Source organism: Podarcis muralis, chromosome 1 (genome assembly GCF_964188315.1).
Source record: "Podarcis muralis chromosome 1, rPodMur119.hap1.1, whole genome shotgun sequence".
Classification (NCBI taxonomy): Eukaryota; Metazoa; Chordata; class Lepidosauria; order Squamata; family Lacertidae; genus Podarcis; species Podarcis muralis.
In genome coordinates, this window is record NC_135655.1 from 71,267,715 (window position 1) to 71,286,247 (window position 18,533).

General features: G+C 39.4%; 1 protein-coding gene across 14 annotated transcripts in view; it reads right to left on the reverse strand.

Annotated features, from left to right (window-relative positions):
* Positions 1 to 18,533, reverse strand: part of PLEKHA7 (pleckstrin homology domain containing A7) — a 147,597-nt gene that overhangs the window by 65,554 nt on the left and 63,510 nt on the right. For 10 of the 14 annotated variants that reach the window (XM_077930897.1, XM_028732465.2, XM_077930898.1 and 7 more), the window contains one exon: positions 8,283 to 8,366. The exons of 3 other annotated variants lie outside the window; for them this stretch is intronic. In XM_077930897.1, coding sequence (XP_077787023.1) covers positions 8,283 to 8,366 — 84 coding nt within the window. Of the gene's footprint in view, positions 1 to 2,095; positions 2,131 to 8,282; positions 8,367 to 18,533 lie in introns of those variants that run through there. One more of the 14 variants, XM_077930907.1, reaches the window with a different exon arrangement.

The following is an 18,533-nucleotide window of genomic DNA, read 5'->3' on the forward strand; positions in this document are numbered from 1 at the left end:
GAGAACCAACACAGTCAGTAAGCAGAGCAGGGGTGGCGAACCTGTGGCTCTCCGCAGATGTTGTTGGACTACAACTTCCATCAGTCCTTAGCCAGCATGGCCAATCATCAGGGATGATGTTTTCAATCAGTTTCAGCTGGTGGCCCAGCTGCACACCTATCTGGATAAGGATATCCTAACTTTTGTTGTCTATGCCCTGGTAACCTCTAGGTTAGATTACTGCAACACGTTATAAGTGGGCTGCCTCTGAAGATGGTGCAGAATTCAGTGGCCAGGTTGCTCACCGCGGAAAGACGGTTTGAGCATATAATGTCAATCCTGATCCAACTGCACTGGCTGCCAATTAGTTTTTGGGTCCAAATCTAAGTGCTGATTTTGACCTCTAAAACTTTAAATGGCTGAGGACCGCAATACATTAAGGACTGCTTCTCCCCATATGAACCAACCCAGAGCCTGCAATCATCATCTGGGGCCCTTCTTCATATGCCTCTTCTGCAAGAGGTCCAGAGGGCAGCAACCAGAGAATGTGTGTTTTCTGCAGTGGTGCCCTGTTTGTGGAATGCTTTCCCTGGGAGGTTTGCCTGATGCCTTACACGTTATTAGGTGCCGGGCAAAAACATTCCTCTTCTCCCAGGCCATTGGCTAATTAAACAAACTGTGTGATTTTTAAACTGGGGGGGGGGGGTATTGTTTTTGTTTGTTATTATGGTATGTATTTCTGTGTTTTAATATTGTAAACCACTGTGTGATCTTTGGATGAAGGGCAGTATAGAAATAATAATAATAATAATAATAATAATAATAATAATAATAATAATAATAATAGTTATTGTTAGGAAGATACAGCTAAAACCACACATCAATGTTATAAAAATAATAATTAAATAAGTTAAGAAAACTAATTAAGGGAACAGGAGCAGGTAAGCAGCGCCTACTTTAGAGATGAGGTCAGTGAGTGCCACATGAGTTTTTGTTGCTACTAGTTAATGCAAAGCCAGTATTAAATAAAACATCAACCATTCAGGATTCATTTCAGCATGAGACCTAGTTCACTCAGGTGTTTCAGTTAGTGGTTGCTCAGATGATTTCACATTGCAAGCAATAACCAAGGCTATCATGGGCAAGAAATTTTGAGCTAGGTTCAATTCATGAGCCATGGAAATTGAATGTTCTTGCCATTAGCAATTATTTGGAACTCCAGCAAGTACAAAACAGGGAAGCTGACTTACTGACTCACAACATCATCTTGACTACATGATCATCTACATGTCAAACTTAAAAAGTAAAGCACACTTTTCTGCTGGTGGCTGTCTTATAAATTTCCACTACAAAAACTCAAGGGTGTTTATTTGCATTAGAAAGCTGGGAACACACACACACATATACACATAAGCTTTCATACTGGGGCAGCCTAGAAACTGGAAAAGCAGCAAGCGAAATAAATGCCTTTAGCTACCAAGTCTCTGAATGCCAGGAGATAACAGACAAGTGTGTGATTTCCCACATTCATATTTGTAAGACTGATCATGTTACCTCTTCATTTTTCCATTAACTATATCAAGACTCTTGATTCTTCCTGCAGATATGAAACCATTCTTATAGCTACCCTCTTCCCAGAGCATCCCCATTGTTATGACAAATCATGTGAAATATTTCATTTTATAGAATAAATATAAAACCAAGAATTTCTACTGAAAGGATAGACAGATGAGAAGAAAATTCCAGCCAACTTAATGATGGCAAGGGTGGAATTTTAATTAATTTAAAAGAAAATTTTATTCCAATTTCTAATAGTGGAGTGTGTTTTTCTGGAAGCTGAACGGTACAATTAATTGACATACAAAAACATGCAAATAACCAAAACACAAACCTGTCCTATTTTACTGAAGGAATGTTAAATATAAGATCATGTTTACCTTTATGTTCAGGGAATGAAAGCAGCTAATTCTTTAAATGGAATACTATGAACTTTTATGAAGGATGAAAACTCAGCACATAGTAGGGGAGGAGCTTTCTAACTGTTGTTATAGCTCATTACACTTAATAAATGGCACATTTTAATATCACATCTATATGCTAAACACGATGAGCATACTCAGCTTCTTCCTTTGACATCTGCCCATTGTGTTTTCCTTGCTGTGCACAGAAAGAAAAATAGGATTTCTTATTTCACTTCCTACTATGAAAGTCGGTATCTGCCTCTTTACAAGGTCAGAGGTGGGTGTGTGTGTGTTTCTTTTTCAGAGTAAAAGAGCTTGCTCCTCATGTTTCAGAACTAACTTTGCCATGCACCACCACTAATCTACTAGGGAAGTAATGTTATGCTGACATTTCTCATTAAAATCTAACCTGGTATCTGTAGTGGTGGTGGTGGTGGTGGTATGCCAAACCAGCATAAATGAGCAAGCTTATTCAAAGTTCGTATAAATTATCTGGTATGGAACTGTTTAAAATATTTGACTGAATAAATAAATTACTTTTGTCGTGATCATTGTAAATACTGGAGACAGTAGCAGCAACAATGGCCTGCTTCAGGTTCAATGATTAAGGGGTTTTCTCAGGACGGTGGAGGGTGTGTATGCTGTGTCCTGTTGGTGTAATGCTGGTGGCACTCACCCTTCTTCTGATAGGAAATGCTCCATGGGGGGGGGGGGACAAAATGGGAGGGGGGTTTGAGGAGGAGTGAGAAATGTCCCTATTTTCATCTGAAGTATGTTGGAGGGTATGGTCTTTAGTGTGTCCAATCTGGACATCACAACAGAGTAAATTTATTGATTGGTGTTTTTCTTTTAAAAAAATTATTATTCTTTGGTAGATTTGCAAAAAGAAAAACACACACCAATAAATAAATGTTAGAAAGTGGCAGGATTAAATGCAGACACACAAAGCATTTTTCGAAAAATCAAAGAAAGCAGCCACTACAAGCTGCCTAAGGGAGGAGGCTGACAGCAGCAGAGAGGCAACGGGATGCTCCCTTGCCACCGCTTGGGACAAGTGCCAGCTCCCCCTCCTTGAGCTTGGCAGCGGCAGCACTGGCAGGGGAAATAGCGACATTTTGGGATCAAATCAGAAGCCAAGATGGCTTTCATAATTCCAGGACTGTCCCTGGAAAACAGGGAGACTTGGAGGATATGAAAGACAAACTAACCAGAATTGCCTCAAAATAATGGTTCGCAAACCCATTTCTTCTTGACTTTCATTGTTTCAGAACATGGTTTGGAGGCAAATCCAGTTACCATTGTTTGTCTGATCTGAATGTTGTGGAAAACTACAGTTGGATTACAAGACAGGTGGAAGTGCATGAGCCCACATGGCGTTCCTGATTGCCAAGAAGTGTTTCGTGCCTCACATTTAGGTAGCCCTTGAGCAGGTTCAGACAAACCTTGGCTTCCCAATCATAGTTTATTTGGGGGGGGGGGAGCATGTTTGGGTGGCTCACGAAGCCAAAGGCTATCACCTGTTGTTCCCTGAACGAAATGGGAGTGCTTGAGCTGTGATCCAGAACACAGCTTTTGCACATTATGGTTTAAACAAGCCTCCCCTCCCGCACCCTTCAGATATTTTGAACTACAACTCCCATTATCCATGACCATTGACCATGCTGGTTGGGACCGATGGGAGCTGTAGTTCAACAACTTCTGGAGAGCACCAAGTTGGGGAAGTTTTAAACAAATCATACAACTTGACTTAGTGTCATATGTGCCAGTTACATGCAAACCAGAAACCAATGGTTTGAGCAAACCATAACCTGCCTGCAAATTAGAATTGGAAACTACCAGTTTGAATGTTGTTTTTCAGTCCAGTGTTATACAAGCAAACCATGGTACGCCACAAAACCAGAAGTGCAAGAGGAAAACTCATCACGTAAGTGGGGAATGAATGGGACTGAATCAGCACAAGGTTCATTGCATCCTAGCTGAAGAATGGTTGTGCTTGATTAATATTCCAGTAATGTAGTACAAACTTTCAAGATCTATTTTATATCATGCAGCTTTATTTTCATAATAAATAAATGGGTCATACTCATTGAAATCAATGGACTTACACTAGTCATGTCTTTTGATTTAAGTGGGTCTACTCTGAATTTGACTTGGTTGGTTTCAAACTGACTAAGGTGAAAAGGAAAGAATGATATGTCAGTATCAGTAAACTCATTTTGCTAGCTCTGCATATTAATTAAAAATCAAACCCACACAGCAGTTTTTGAACAAAGCTATATGCCATTATGCCACGGGAGATTTGGTTGTTTATGTCATAGAAGGGGGCCAGGAAAAACAAACAGAAAACAATGAAGTATTATTTAGACTCAGAGGAATAAAAGCAGTTTAAAAGGACAAGGTCTCTGGAGGACAAGGAAGATGCTCAATTTTGCCAACAGAAAAAGGTTGCCACATTAAGTTAATTATCTCTTGCAGAATCAAGTCATAACACGCTAGTTAACAAAGTCAATTTTAACTGAACACATCTATTTAATAAACCTTAATTAGGGTTTTATACATTAAGAGAATACATTTTCACTACCTTCACAAATTATAGAGACATGTGAGAATAGATGAGTGCATTCTTTTACATTTAATGACAGTTGTCAAAACCAATTTTAAAATAAGTTACTTTAGTCTTTTGGTGTACATAGGCTCACATGCAAGTAAAAACATGATACATTAGTTGCGCCAGAAGTAACATGCTCCTTACAAGTGTTAATTTAAAACAGTTTCTTTGCTTGCTAGGATCTATCCCCATTTTTAAAAGAGAAAAATACTATAGCTTAGAGAAAGTGTCAGAATATGGAAGAAAATGTAGTTATGCTGGTGGTGTTTTCTGTTTTATTTTATACCAACAATGACTCCTATTCATCTAAACCAAAGTGCTCATGCCATACTAATTTTAAAGCATCAGACAACAGAGTTTGTTAAACAACCTGCACAATTTGTAAAAGGAAAAAGAGGACTCAAATTAGCAACATAAAGAACAGAAGGTTGAGTCTAAGAGCACAGCTGAATGCGGCTATACTGTGCAACATATTGCTGCACAGAAACCTTACAACTTCTTATCTACCTTTAACACAGCCAAAGGGGAGCTCTGACAAATTGGCTGTCCTGAATGTTTCTGTGGCTGTCACTGATATTCAATGAAAGAATAAGCGAAATAGGTAGGTAACAGCAATTCTTGGGTCATTGTTCATTATTTCTCCTACAAAAGAGCAACCTATCAGACGAAAACAGCTAGTGAACATGACAATCAGCTTCATGGTTTCATTCAAGACAGGCACAGGTCGGCCTCCAACATCTACTTGGGATTGATTATATTTTTAGCACCCAACTGTTAAGCTGATTCCACCCTTCAAAAAAAGGCAGTTTCATTAAAAGTTTTTGCAATATTAGATGTTTGCATGTGCACTATTTAAGAATTCGCTTAATTTTTATTTATTCTACCTTGTCCTTCCTCTCACAATATCCCAGGGTGGCTTAGAACAATGATCAAAAGCTAACACTAAAAGCAAATTAATTCACACCCCACAATTGGTATGGATGCCTTCCATTTAGACTTTGTAGGAAGGCTGAGTTTCAGAAAGTGGAAGATTCAGAGCTCTTTAATAATAGTCTCAAACAAAGTTTATGACCTTTTTGAATAATTTATCTTATATATTAGCATATGCTATAACAGTTGCTGTCTTCTTTTCTCTACATCAGAGGAAAAAGATATTTTTAGTATTTTGCTATCTTATTCATTCACTGCCAAGAGAGAACATACGTATGGTGATTTACATAAAGAATTCTATTTGGCAAATAAACACTTTGAAAATTATTATGCTGTCAGATGCATCTATACCCAGATAATGCATTTGTCTTTCTCAGCTAATATCTGCACCTTTTACACACTTTCCATTAATTAATTTCACTGGAGTTTCTGCGGCAAATTTCCTGATAGATTGCACTCAAAAGTTTCTTTTCTGCAGTTCCTTGCTAAATCATAAAATCAAGGAACTGTACAGCTGGAAGGAATACAAACCTTCATAGAGGGTTTTTTATTTTGCGATAATGATCTAATTTCTGACTTATTTATAGCATTTTCCCCCTCTGTGTGTAGCTTCACCCTCAGTCTCCGCTTTTCCAGACTAAATATACCCAAATCTCTCAACCATTCCTCATAAAGGCTTGGTTTCCAGACCCTTGATCATCTTGGCTGCCCTCCCTTCCAGCTTGTCCTTAAATTGCAGTGCCCACAACTGGACACAGTATTCCAGGTAGGGTGTAACCAAGGCAGAATAGAGTAGGATTTTTACTTCTGTTGATGCATCCTAGAATAATATTAGGGTTGTTTTTTTTACTGCTGCAGCACTCTGTTGACTCATATTTGATCCTTTTCAGATACACTATTAGCAAGTCAGGTGCCCCCCATATTATATTTGTGCAGTTGGTTATTCCTGTCTGATGTTTGTTTCAATGGCAATTCTTTTTGTTAGCCTTGGCTCAGTTCTTCAATCTGTTAATGTCACCCCAATTCTGTCTTCTGCGGCATTAGCTACTACTCCTCCCAATTTCATCATCTGCAAATTTGATGAGCATCGCCTCAATTTCTTTGTCCAAGTCATTTACAAAGATGTTGAACAAAGGGCCTAGGACTGAACCCTGCAGCAAAACCCTAATTGCCACTTTTTCCAGGATGACGAGAAACCAGAAAGCGAGTACTCTCTGGGTTTGGTCAATCAACCAGCTACAAATTCACCTAACAGCTACCTTGTCCATCCAAAATTTTACCAGCTTCATCGCAAGAATATCAAAAAGTTTCACTGAAATAAAGATACAGATAAAGATGATATCCTTCCTCCAAAAAGCAACCTTGAGCCTTTCACATTTTCAGCTAGTGAGAGATCTGAGAGATGAAAAGAGGTATCTCTAGGAGTTCTGGCTGAGTTCATTGGCAGTCATTGTCTCATTATCAATTTTTAACATCTTCTGCCATCCCTATTTTATCAATCTGTGGTATACTGCAAGCCTTCTGGATAGGAATGTCACACTTCCATGCCCTTTCAAGTGACTAGAACACGGTGTGAAGTGAGAAGCAGTATGTGAAAGACTGGATAAAATTTACTATATGAAGTATATCTTATGTTTCTGGAATAAATGGTTAAAAAAAGAGGCCTATATCAAGTAATTGGTCACTAGCTAATCAGCTGTTGGACTGAAATACTAGATATTGACTGTGACTGCAGAACTGTAGGAAAAGATGCAGAACTTCAGCAATTAATTGTGGACCAAGCAAAGTTATTAGATGTGTTTCTGTAGCAGCATTGAAGTGATATGATCTCTCTCTATTTATGGCAAAGCTCTAAGGGGCCACATGCCAGTGGTGGGAAAGGCCAGAGTCAGAAGTGGATGCACAATACAAATAAAGGTTACCTTTGTGCAGCAGACGAGTTTTGACACACACTCTAACACTCCTTGCTATCATCCATCTAGGCAAGCAAGATGCATTGTCAGTGTTCAAAGGCATATTCCATACAAAAACACTTAGGGGAATGTGGAAGATGGCAGTTGAGTGTTGTGGCCTGTAGAAAGAGGATGTGGCCTGGGAAGAATCCCAAAGGTCAGACAGAGAAGCCTGGATTTGGCCCTTGGGCTTGATGTTCCACAGCCATTATTTAGATCTATGTGAATGAACCTCAATGAGCCTTGACAAACTTCAGGATTACTAGCTCCTTCTTTCCCCTCTCCTCCTCCTGTGCAGCCAGGAGAATGACTTTCACAGAGTTTAGTTTCATTTTTAAAGAATCTTGGGGTAATATTATTTTAAACCAGGCATCCTGGATTTAAACTAACTCCATAGTTTCACAGTAAGGCTGTTTCATGGTTTATGAAGCTGTAAACTACCTAGACTGTTTTAAACCAGGACCCTCAGGTTTGAATGCAATGCTAAGCAGGGATTCTTAAAAGTGAAACTAAACTTGGCAGAATTTCTTTTCCTGGCTGTGTGAGAGAAGGAGGGAAGAAGGAGGAGCACGCAGGTTTGTGGGTTTGCTTTGGCTCCTTGAGAGTTGTCCACAAAAACCTAAGACCCTGACCATAATCTTTGACTTCAGAAAAATTTCTGATTCTCTAAAGTTACTATTTCTAAAAAACTTTTTAGTATCAATGCAGAAGGTAAGTTTGCAGTTGGGAATAATGTTGATAAATAATGTATTTTAGTTGTACATGTTTGCATTTATCTTGCAACACAAAAATTCAAATGTTTACAACGCATCCTATTTTGTAAAAAGTAGTAAGATTGATCAATCTACTTACTCCTCTTGTAAAATAAACTCAACGTTTTCTGGGGAAAACTGGCCAGTCACAGGATGCCTAAATGTTGTGGTCTGCTGGTTGTGGCTGAAAGGAAAATCAGAATGTAATTTAATACCAAAGCAAGGACAACTCTGAGAAAATTACAACTTTTCAAAAATATTTGCTCTGCCCAGTTGCTGATCTTACAAAGAGATCATATTTCCTGCAGTGCAGCAGGAACATTAGATCCTTTTATCTCTTTTGTCACAGGCTTATTGAATCTATGAGAGATCTACTATCCCATTTAAGTCCAAAATAAGGACATCATTTGTTACATACACTTCTGATATTTAATAGAAACAAAAAAAGTGTGTTTCTATCATCACCACCAAATGCTTGCTCTCATATTGAACACCAGTTACATTTTTTTTGTACAGGCAGGAGAAACAGAGTCTTGTCTCAAAAAAATAAACAAACATTCCAAGAGATAAATTCTATACCACACACTCAATGTTATGCTGTACAATCAGTACATAGAAAGTAAACAGCTCTAGCAATAAGAAATGTTGCTGTCAACATTTATTTCCCCAATATAGTTTTGACTTTTACTGAACAAAATTTAAAACTAGCTAAAGCTATTGTAAAAATGATCTCCACTGATGAGACTGGTGTGTTATTGACCTATAATGTAATCTCAGGGAAAGTTTGTCAGTGTTCAGTAGTACTGTATAAGGCTCTCCTATGCTTTCATAGCCATTCACAATTGTATTCTTCCTACAAAGATATAACTGTAAAATGATACTTGTGAAGAAGGAATCTCCTAGTCCCTGAGCTGGTATTTTGGCATTTCTTGAACTCTCTGTGGCAGAAAAACTGAAGGGACTTTCGAAAACAACTGGCCGGGCCGCTTACTCTTCAAAGAAAAAAAATGGTGAACATCACACCAGCTATCTTTAAGCTCTGGGGCATTCCTAAAGTAGGTCTTTGGATTCTGACCATACTGCCTATTTGCATGAAGCATGTTTTTTAGACAGCATATGCATGAGCTGTGTGGCGGGTATGCAGCCCCTGTGCACAAATGGGAACAAACCAGAAGGCCACAGTTAATCATAGCTGTGCAGCATATAATACAGTGGTACCTCGGGATGCGAACAGGATCCATTCCGGAGCCCCCTTCGCATCCCGAACAGAACACAAGATGCAACGGCGCGTCGGCGCATGCCGCGTTTCACCGCTTCCGCGCATGCGCGTGACGTCATTTTGAGCGTCTGCGCATGCGCAAGCGGCGAAACCTGGAAGTAACGCGCTCCGTTACTCCTGGGTTGCCGCGGAGCTCAACTCGAACACGCTCAACCCGAAGCACATTCAACTCGAGGTATGACTGTAACTGAGAACTAAGGTCGGCAGTTACTAAACAAGTCAGGTTTAGTAAGCCACCTTTAAACCACAGCTTTATATCCTTGCTGGTCTTGAACAAATTAACAAGTTCCCTGAGTTCTTCTTGTTCTTCCTGGTTTGTTTCTCCGTTCGTGCAACAACAAAGATCGTGAGAGTGCACGGCTCATAGAGATCATCTGAATATATCTAAGAGGGTGACAAAATGCATCCAGAAAAGCTATAAGCAAATAGAAGAAGAAATTAAATATTCAAAGTACGCTATGTAGCTAGCAAAACCTGTTCCGTATCTACTGGAAACAACAACAGTAAAATCCCTCCAAATACCAGCAATGGAGATAGTTCCATCTCCTTAAGAGCTATATTTAAACAGTCTCTAACAATAGCTCTTAAATAAAGCACCAAAAATGGCAATCAGTTCTGCCTAAATTCCTTCACTGGTCCTCAAAATATTTCAATTAGCATCCTATACTTTGAACAGCTATTTAATCTGGTTGAAGTACATTCCAGTAAGATACACCTGGCTTTGGAGGTCAGCTGTTGCTCTTTTCACCAGCAAGCGCTATTCAAATTCTGTCCTTTCCCGTTGGTTAATTATTCCTGCATGGCTCAAGGTTAACTGCTAAATACCTTTTTAACAGGACTCAATAGATTGCTGAGTACGGGGAAGAGAAGACTTGCAACTGGCTGCATATTTCCATGTCTGGGCAGGTTAAATCAGACATAACACAAAACACCTTTTCTCTACACATTCCTACACTTCTCTTTTGTCTGTTAATTAGCTTTCCAGATATATATCAAAAAAGTTCCCATTTGATTTTTTTAAATGCACATAAAAATATGTAATTAGATTCATAATTTTGAGATCTTCCATCCCAGGAGTAGGTACTGTATTGAAGTTATTAAATCACCAGGAGCACACACAAAATATGTGTTGCAAATCTATGCAAACAGTAATTTATAACGTGTTTATCTATCACAACCAAGCTTCAATTATTTTAAACTATAAACTCAAAATTTACAAGGGCTGGGATCCAATATGCTACTTTAGGCAATTCCATTATACTGCCTAAATAAGGTACTTGAGATACTTAATCCCTTCTTCTATTTGCTTATAGCTCTCCTGAATGCCTGGGAAAAGTGGAAGGTGAAAGGAGTTCTCTTATTCATGAAAGAACTACTCTGGATCCAAGTCATTGTCTTCAGTAATATACACAGCCTGACAATATATTAAATATATGGATAAATTATAGGTATCTTTGACAAAGTACTGGCTACTGTAATATAGTAATAATGTATTGATGAGCAATACTGGATTGATCAGCTGTTTAATTGATCCAGTTGAATGTCTAATCTGATGAACTTGCATATCTGGCTTAATTTTTAGACCTTAAATTATAAAATGCAGGTTCAATCCCCAGCATCTCCAGATAGGGCTGAAGAGTACCCTATCTGAAATCCTGGAGAGCTGCTGCCAGTCAGTATACACAATAGTGAGATGAACCAATGGATTCTCACCTCAAATTCCCATTAAAGCCATGAGAAAACCAGGAAGACGTATGAAACCAACCCACCTTTTGCATAGGGAGGCCCCACCAAAAACTCCTCTATTCCCTGGCTCTCACCCAGGGTAACAGAACGAAGAGAGTGCCCTGCATGGCATGACCCAAAGAGATGATACCCTTAGAGGTCTCATCCTGAAACGTTTGCCCTGCTGCTAGGCACTCTGACCCCCACAGTGGCATTTCCTATTGTCCCCGAACAAAATGCCAGCCAGAGCGCTCCTAAGGAAGCACCCAGAACTAGCTCAGTTGATTAAATCAAGAGTTAGTGTCACTTCCCTTCATACCCACTCTTGAGCTGTCAGAAAAGTTCCCACTGCACTTAAAGTGCCATTAGTTCTCAGCAGGGCAGATGTTTCAAGACCAGGGGGGGGGGGGGAAATACAAGGGAACAGTCTGCCACCCCAGCTCAGATGCTACAGCCTCTGCTCCTCAGCATCAAAGAGGCACCAAAAGAGTTGCAAGCTGTGCCTTTCCCCACCCCCACCCAAACAGTAGCCAGAGCTTTCCCAACGACTAGCTCAAGTGTTGCTGGCCAGGAAATTAAGGGTTAGTGTCATGTCCCATTTCTCCTCTGACTAGCATTTTCCTTGGCTATACGAGAGATGATGCCACTGCAGTAGAAAAAGGTGAGGAGAATAACATGCTGCAATGAATAGTCGTCATGCTAGCTATAGCACCATGTTTGATGGAATTGAGCAGAATAAAAAATGGGAGAAATTTAAAACTCTTCCCTATACAGTATTGTATTATTTAGCGTTTATTTACAGAGAACTCTGCAAATTAGGTAATACAGTGGTGCCTCGCAAGACGAAATTAATTCGTACCGCGAGTTTTGTCGTCTTGCGATTTTTTTCGTCTTGCGAAGCACGGTGTCGGGAAAGTTTTGGAAAAGCTTCAAAAATCACCAAAGTCTTTAAAAACCTCAAAAAAGGCTACCACACCGCGTTCTATGAGTTGCTCCTCGAAGTCAAGTCGCAACTGTATTAACGGTGTTAAGAAAAAGGAAACAAACTTGCAAGACGTTTCCGTCTTGCGAAGCAAGCCCATAGGGAAAATCGTCTTGCGAAGCAGCTCAAAAAACAAAAAACCCTTTCGTCTAGCAAGTTTTTTGTCTTGCGAGGCATTCGTCTTGCGAGGTACCACTGTATTTCAGCATTCTCTTGATTTAAATCATCATCCCACATTACGTGAAGGTTAATTTATCAGACACTGAAACACGTACTTTGTTTCATATCTACTATAAAAATGGGGGGGGGGGGGAATGCTATAAACAAAGAACACTGATTGCTTTGGTATATGACTCCAGCACTGCTTTGTTTGTAAGAAATATTTTCCACAACACGATAATTCAGCACTTTGATTAACCACCAACAACGTAAAGTCTAGAAATCTAGACTTAAATCAGCAAAACTTTAGGGGAAAAACATCTTCAAGCTAGATCACACCAGTAAGTTTTTCTTTCCCAACTGAGAAAAATGATTTCATTGGCTTAAAATTTAAGATAACTTAATGGAGTTCACAAAAGTGACGTTCCCCTTCTCTCTTCCCTACAGCAGCCCCCCCCATGCCCCACCCCACATTCTTACAGAAGGCCTCCCCATTGTCCAAGGAGGATTTTTGAGGAATGCAAGTGAGTGTTGGGGAGGGGAAGGGGGAAACATTGTTGCCATGACTTTCCCTAGGTTAACTTACGCTAGGATCCAAGCCTGTAAATTTTTGAGTGCACTATACAGCACATTAACAACAACAACAACAACAATTTATTTATACCCTGCCCATTTGGCTGGGTTTCCCCAGCCACTCTGGGCGGCTCCCAACAGAATATGAAGAAGAAGAAGGAGGAGGAGGAGGAGGAGGAGGAGGAGGAGGAGGGGGAGGAGAAAAAACAGCAAACATTAAACACTTCCCTAAACATGTTATCTCAAAGAGTTGTCAGTTTATTTCGCTTATTTTTTTCAAAAAAATTATACACTGCTTGATTGTTTAAAAAACCCTCAAAGTGGTTTACAAAAGATAAAATAGTAAAATCAAGAAAAATTCCCAACCTTACTTTAAAACATACAAAAGTTAAAAGTACTAAAACAGACTGAAATGACCTCAACTTTCTAAGCATCTGGGAAGGCTTTTCTAAACAGGAATGCACCAAAAAGAGCACAGTGAAGGCGCCTGCTTGATCTCAATAGGCAGAGTCCAGTTTAGTTCCCAGTCATATCAAAGACATGAGGTGAGGGTTGTCAAAATAGTCACCTTCCTTTTTCTTCTTAATTAGCCAGCATTTAATAGTGCATTCCTGTGCATACCAACCTCAGAAGAAAGCCTCATTAGTTCAATGGGGCTTATTCCCAGCTAAGCATGTAGAGCAGAGCTTTCCAAACTTTTCATATTGGTGACACACTTTTTAGATGTGCATCATTTTGTGACACAGTAATTTAGTTTTACTAGCAAACAGGAGCTTAAACTAACCCCTTTCCAGCCCCGGGAGGAGCACAGGGAGCATTCACGCAACACACCTACACACTGCAGCTGACGCACTGTTTGGAAAGCACTAATGTAGAAGACTAGGGGTGCTTAGTTTACCATATATTAGCATGGAGAAACAACACCTCATACTAGCATAAGCTTTTATATTTTACTATCCCCATATTTTTTTTTGGGACGCGGGTGGCGCTGTGGGTAAAAGCCTCAGCGCCTAGGGCTTGCCGATCGAAAGTCGGCGGTTCGAATCCCCGCGGCGGGATGCGCTCCCGTTGCTCGGTCCCAGCGCCTGCCAACCTAGCGGTTCGAAAGCACCCTTGGGTGCAAGTAGATAAATAGGGACCGCTTACTGGCGGGAAGGTAAACGGCGTTTCCGTGTGCTGCGCTGGCTCGCCAGATGCAGCTTTGTCACGCTGGCCACGTGACCCGGAAGTGTCTCCGGACAGCGCTGGCCCCCGGCCTCTTGAGTGAGATGGGCGCACAACCCTAGAGTCTGTCAAGACTGGCCCGTACGGGCAGGGGTACCTTTACCTTTTATCCCCATATTTATTTACTTAGACAATTTAAATACCATTTAACATAAAAGAACAGTTTTCCTGCAGAGGAGGAAACGAGTCCAGAATGAGCTGTCATGGCCCACTTGCTCCACTGGCATGAAGTGGAATCTTTCAGAGGGGTTTCCTGAATGCTGGAGAACCTGAACCTCACTCACCAGATTCACTTCCTGCCAGCTCCATTGCTGGTCAAGAGCTGGAGTTCTTTTTCCAACCATCCAGGGAGCAATGGAAGGTACACATAGGGCCTTATAATTTACATTCCCTCCCCTCTGCAGAAAAGCAGGTCCAAAGTAAGTCCAAAAGTTTGCTTTACAAGAAAAAGTAATCAGCTTTTCTGTTAGTTTTTCTCAGTTAAAAGAATGGGATCAAGGAGATTCATGAGCTTTGCAGATCTAGTTATCAACTGGACTTTTCCTGCTATGGGGCAACCGCTTGTTTCCAGCTTCCTTGTTCTGAACAACATCTACAAAGGCAAAAATGAAAACCAATCTCTACCATTCTGCCTGGATCTGGCTTTGCAAAATAGACATTTAACTTATAGAATCCTGTAACTGCACAAGTACATGATATTTCCTTCAGACCACCCTAGGATAAAAACAGTCTGGTTTATTAGCCACATTTTCCCCACCAATTTTTAAAATGGAATCTTTAATAACAAACAAGTTACAGAAAAGGAAATGAAAGAAAAATTAGTTTTAAAAAGGTAAGTTGTCGTAATTGCCAATAAAGAAGTATAGGTTATAGCTATGTTATTTACATACCAAGAGGGAAAGGATGTATGGCCTATAATTACAAAGGGTTTCATGGACTAAATTAAAACAATTCCAATGAGAAGATAGAAAATAACCTTGAACTGTACTAAATCCCCACGCTCTCATAGACTCGTGATACTTCTTGCATTGTACATTTGCATGCCATATGATTATCCCCTAAGCACAAACCTAATTTTCCATGTTATCACATTATGGGGTTGTCGGTTTAAACCCTCCATGCCTTTCATGCTCAAAAGCTTTGTTGTGCTCATGCTGGTGGCAAACAGGTATCGTTGGGGGTTTATGTAAGGAATTGAGGAAGCCCCCACTCATTGCTTAACAGGTTGAAATATATGTATTAAATAATGATTGTTAAGACCCATGCGAGATGGTGGAAGCTGAAAACTGTTTTCACGAGGTTCTGAATATTTTAAAGTAACCAGCTGTGGGTGCAAGTGTAGGAAGTTAATTAAAACTCAGCTTGATGGGTTAAGTTTTCCAAAGGTAGTATTCTTGTTAGAGCTACAGAATAGTGCCTTTGTCTATCATAAGGAGCTAATCAAAAGAAATGAAGCAAAGGGAACTCCCTGAAGTTTCTTCACTCTCCTTACTTCAGAGACCTGAAGGAAGTCTTCCTTCTTTTTCTTGAGCTAGCACTAATAATTTTGGGGAGTTTAATTTTCAAAGGAAAAAGTTGCTGTTTCTGAGAAGACAGAAGCAGTTATTGAAAGCCACAAAAATGCTTTCCAGAATGAAAAATTCACAGGATGAAAAGTCGCAGCATAGCAAGTGCTTTGTCAAGAAAGGAAACACTGGATAGCACAAAGCACCACAGATCACTTACTTTAAAGTGTAGTTATCACAAACTGCCTTGAGTAGGGCAGTTTTGCACCAGTGACTATTCCTCTCCCCTGCTGCAGCATCCCAACACCTGAAATTCCTAACTTTCCAGTCCTCTGCCCCAGAAGAATTATGATCATGGTCACTACAATAATATATCTCCTTTTTTGGAAAGCATGGTGTCTGGTGGTTTCTCAGTAGCATGGATGAGTGCAAAGTCAAAGACTGGGATGGAATTAGTGTCAGTCTACTACAACTGCATTCTGTATATATGTTTTGAAATAATCCATCAACGGAATAATTAGCATAGTCTAGATCTCAACTATTGGATCAGCACAATGTTGGGGAGTTGTAAAGAGAACATTGTTTGCGAGCAGTTTTCCATGGAAAGTGGATTAGAGCTGGATGGCTCTACTTTATTTGCCAGGATTATAATACCATTTTAGTTATTTGTATCACTATTTAAAAAAATAAACCTTAGAATTTGGCTATCAGACCATACTTTCTGGACACTGTGGTTGTTAAATGAGAGAAACTTATTTTCATGGAAGAAATGGAACAAAAGATATATCCCTTACCCTGGATTTGCAAAACAAAACACCATTTACTACGCAGAACCACTTAGTTCACAACCAGCTCCAAGAGTTTTATTAACCAGCCAAGTGTCATATGTCAACGTTTTAGTGACTGATTAAATGTGTGTGTGTGTGTGCACGCGCGCGTGCGCGTGCATGAATGAATGAATGAAGAAAACGTTTAAGAAATGAAGTCTATTGGCTTGAAGATGGTTGAGCTCAGTAGTATGGACAGTTTTTGATTACCGGTACCTCCTCTCTGTGAATGCAAGTATTGCTGCCTAGTTTCAGGCTCTCAGTGAATCATTTCTGGCTCTATAGTCTCCGCTTGTGATGTTTTTGTCTTTTGCTTTTTGCCTTTCAGATGGTGCCCACTGCTTCTGTTGCAACAAACAACCTAAAATAGGGCAGGCTCTACCGCTGCAGAAGTGTTATCAGTACTGGAATTTCCAGTAGCTTATTAATGTTGTTAATAGTCTAAGGATAGTATTTTGAGGGGTTCCAGGATATTAAGATGAACAACTTGCCTTCAAATACTTGACCAAGTTGGGTTACTGTTAAACATATTTCGTGATGGATATCACTCCAGTTGATGCCATAAAAGAAGATATACAATACAGTAATTGTAAGATTTTCTATTTATTAGTATAAAGCAAATGAACCTGGCATTGACAGACACTTATCAAACTGGCAGGTGGTTTCTATCAGCACCAGTTGGGAATAAACTGTGGTATTTTAAAAGTTATTTATTGAGCATACTTTGCACTGTCAGCTATATTATGCCAGTTTTTGTCATCTTCAGTATCAAGCAGTGATAGGGAAGCTTGATAATATACCAGACAAACAAATTTAAGCTCAACTATAAATATAGCCCATGAGCTGGAAGGCTTCTGTACTAGTCAGGGGGCAAAAGCTCATCATGAGTTTTTTTGTGAACTCCATATGTTTAGTAGTGGAAAATAGCTGATAGCCTTGCATAACTATCTGCCTTCTCTGTGTTTTCAACTATAGCCCTAAATTTACTAGAATTATACAATTGTGTCAGGAAGTTTTTATATTAATTGCCTATTAATCTTTATTGGTTTAGTAAGACTATTCACATTACGTATACTTAATTAATTATACTCAATTACCGGTAAGATAGTCAAATGCCTTTCAGATATATTCTTCTGACTGCAATCACTTATAATAACAGCTTAAATGTCATAAGCATTCTTAACAAAAGGAAAGGTAGCCCATCATTTTGACATACTAAGAGCTTTGATGCATATATATGCATATTCTTAACTCAAGAAGTCTTACGTGTTTTCATGAACCTATTAGTGCCTGTGTTAAAAATGCAGGAAACTTTTATTGTGAATGCAGAAGACGATATAAATCACAACAAGATTAAGGCATGTGCAGCCTGGATGGTCTGATATCCTGATTTGTTAACTAACTCTTATTTGCAGAAAGCACAGTCTCTCGTATTCAGATTAAACAGAAAATGAATTTATTTTAAACAGTGAACAGATCTTTCACATGCAGGTAAGTCCTTCTCTTAACAAACCACGCAATTAGTGAGCTGGTTCATAGGAACAGGGGAAAACCTCAGTGAAGCTCCCCTACTCCTGCACAGCTGGGAGAATAACTTCTTAGTGTTTGCTTTCAGATTCACAGAATACTAGCCTATAAATATTTATAATCCAGAAATTATGGATCCAGAATAAAAAATAAATAGAAGCTGAGTTGTTGTATGAAACTTCACCTAAGAGGCAGAATGACAATGCTTGCTTGTTTTTCCAATTTGTGAAATAGAAACACTACAAATGTATATGAAATACAAAGGGTCTTTGCTTCTTTACCTTGATCATTTTTTTTTTAAAAAAGCATGCATTGATTACAATTTGGTACAGTTTTCAAGTGCCAGATGTGACCAATGGGGAACTGGATGGCCCTGATGCAGATCATGCAACACTAACGACAATTTATTATACTATTGTGTTTTCACCTATCCAACATTGTTGTATTAATGGCCTTTCCAGAAAAAGTACGGTATGTATACTTGAGAGCACAAGTACTGAAAACATAGAACACTGAACTCCAAACAAAATTAAGTTTCACTAAATAGTCT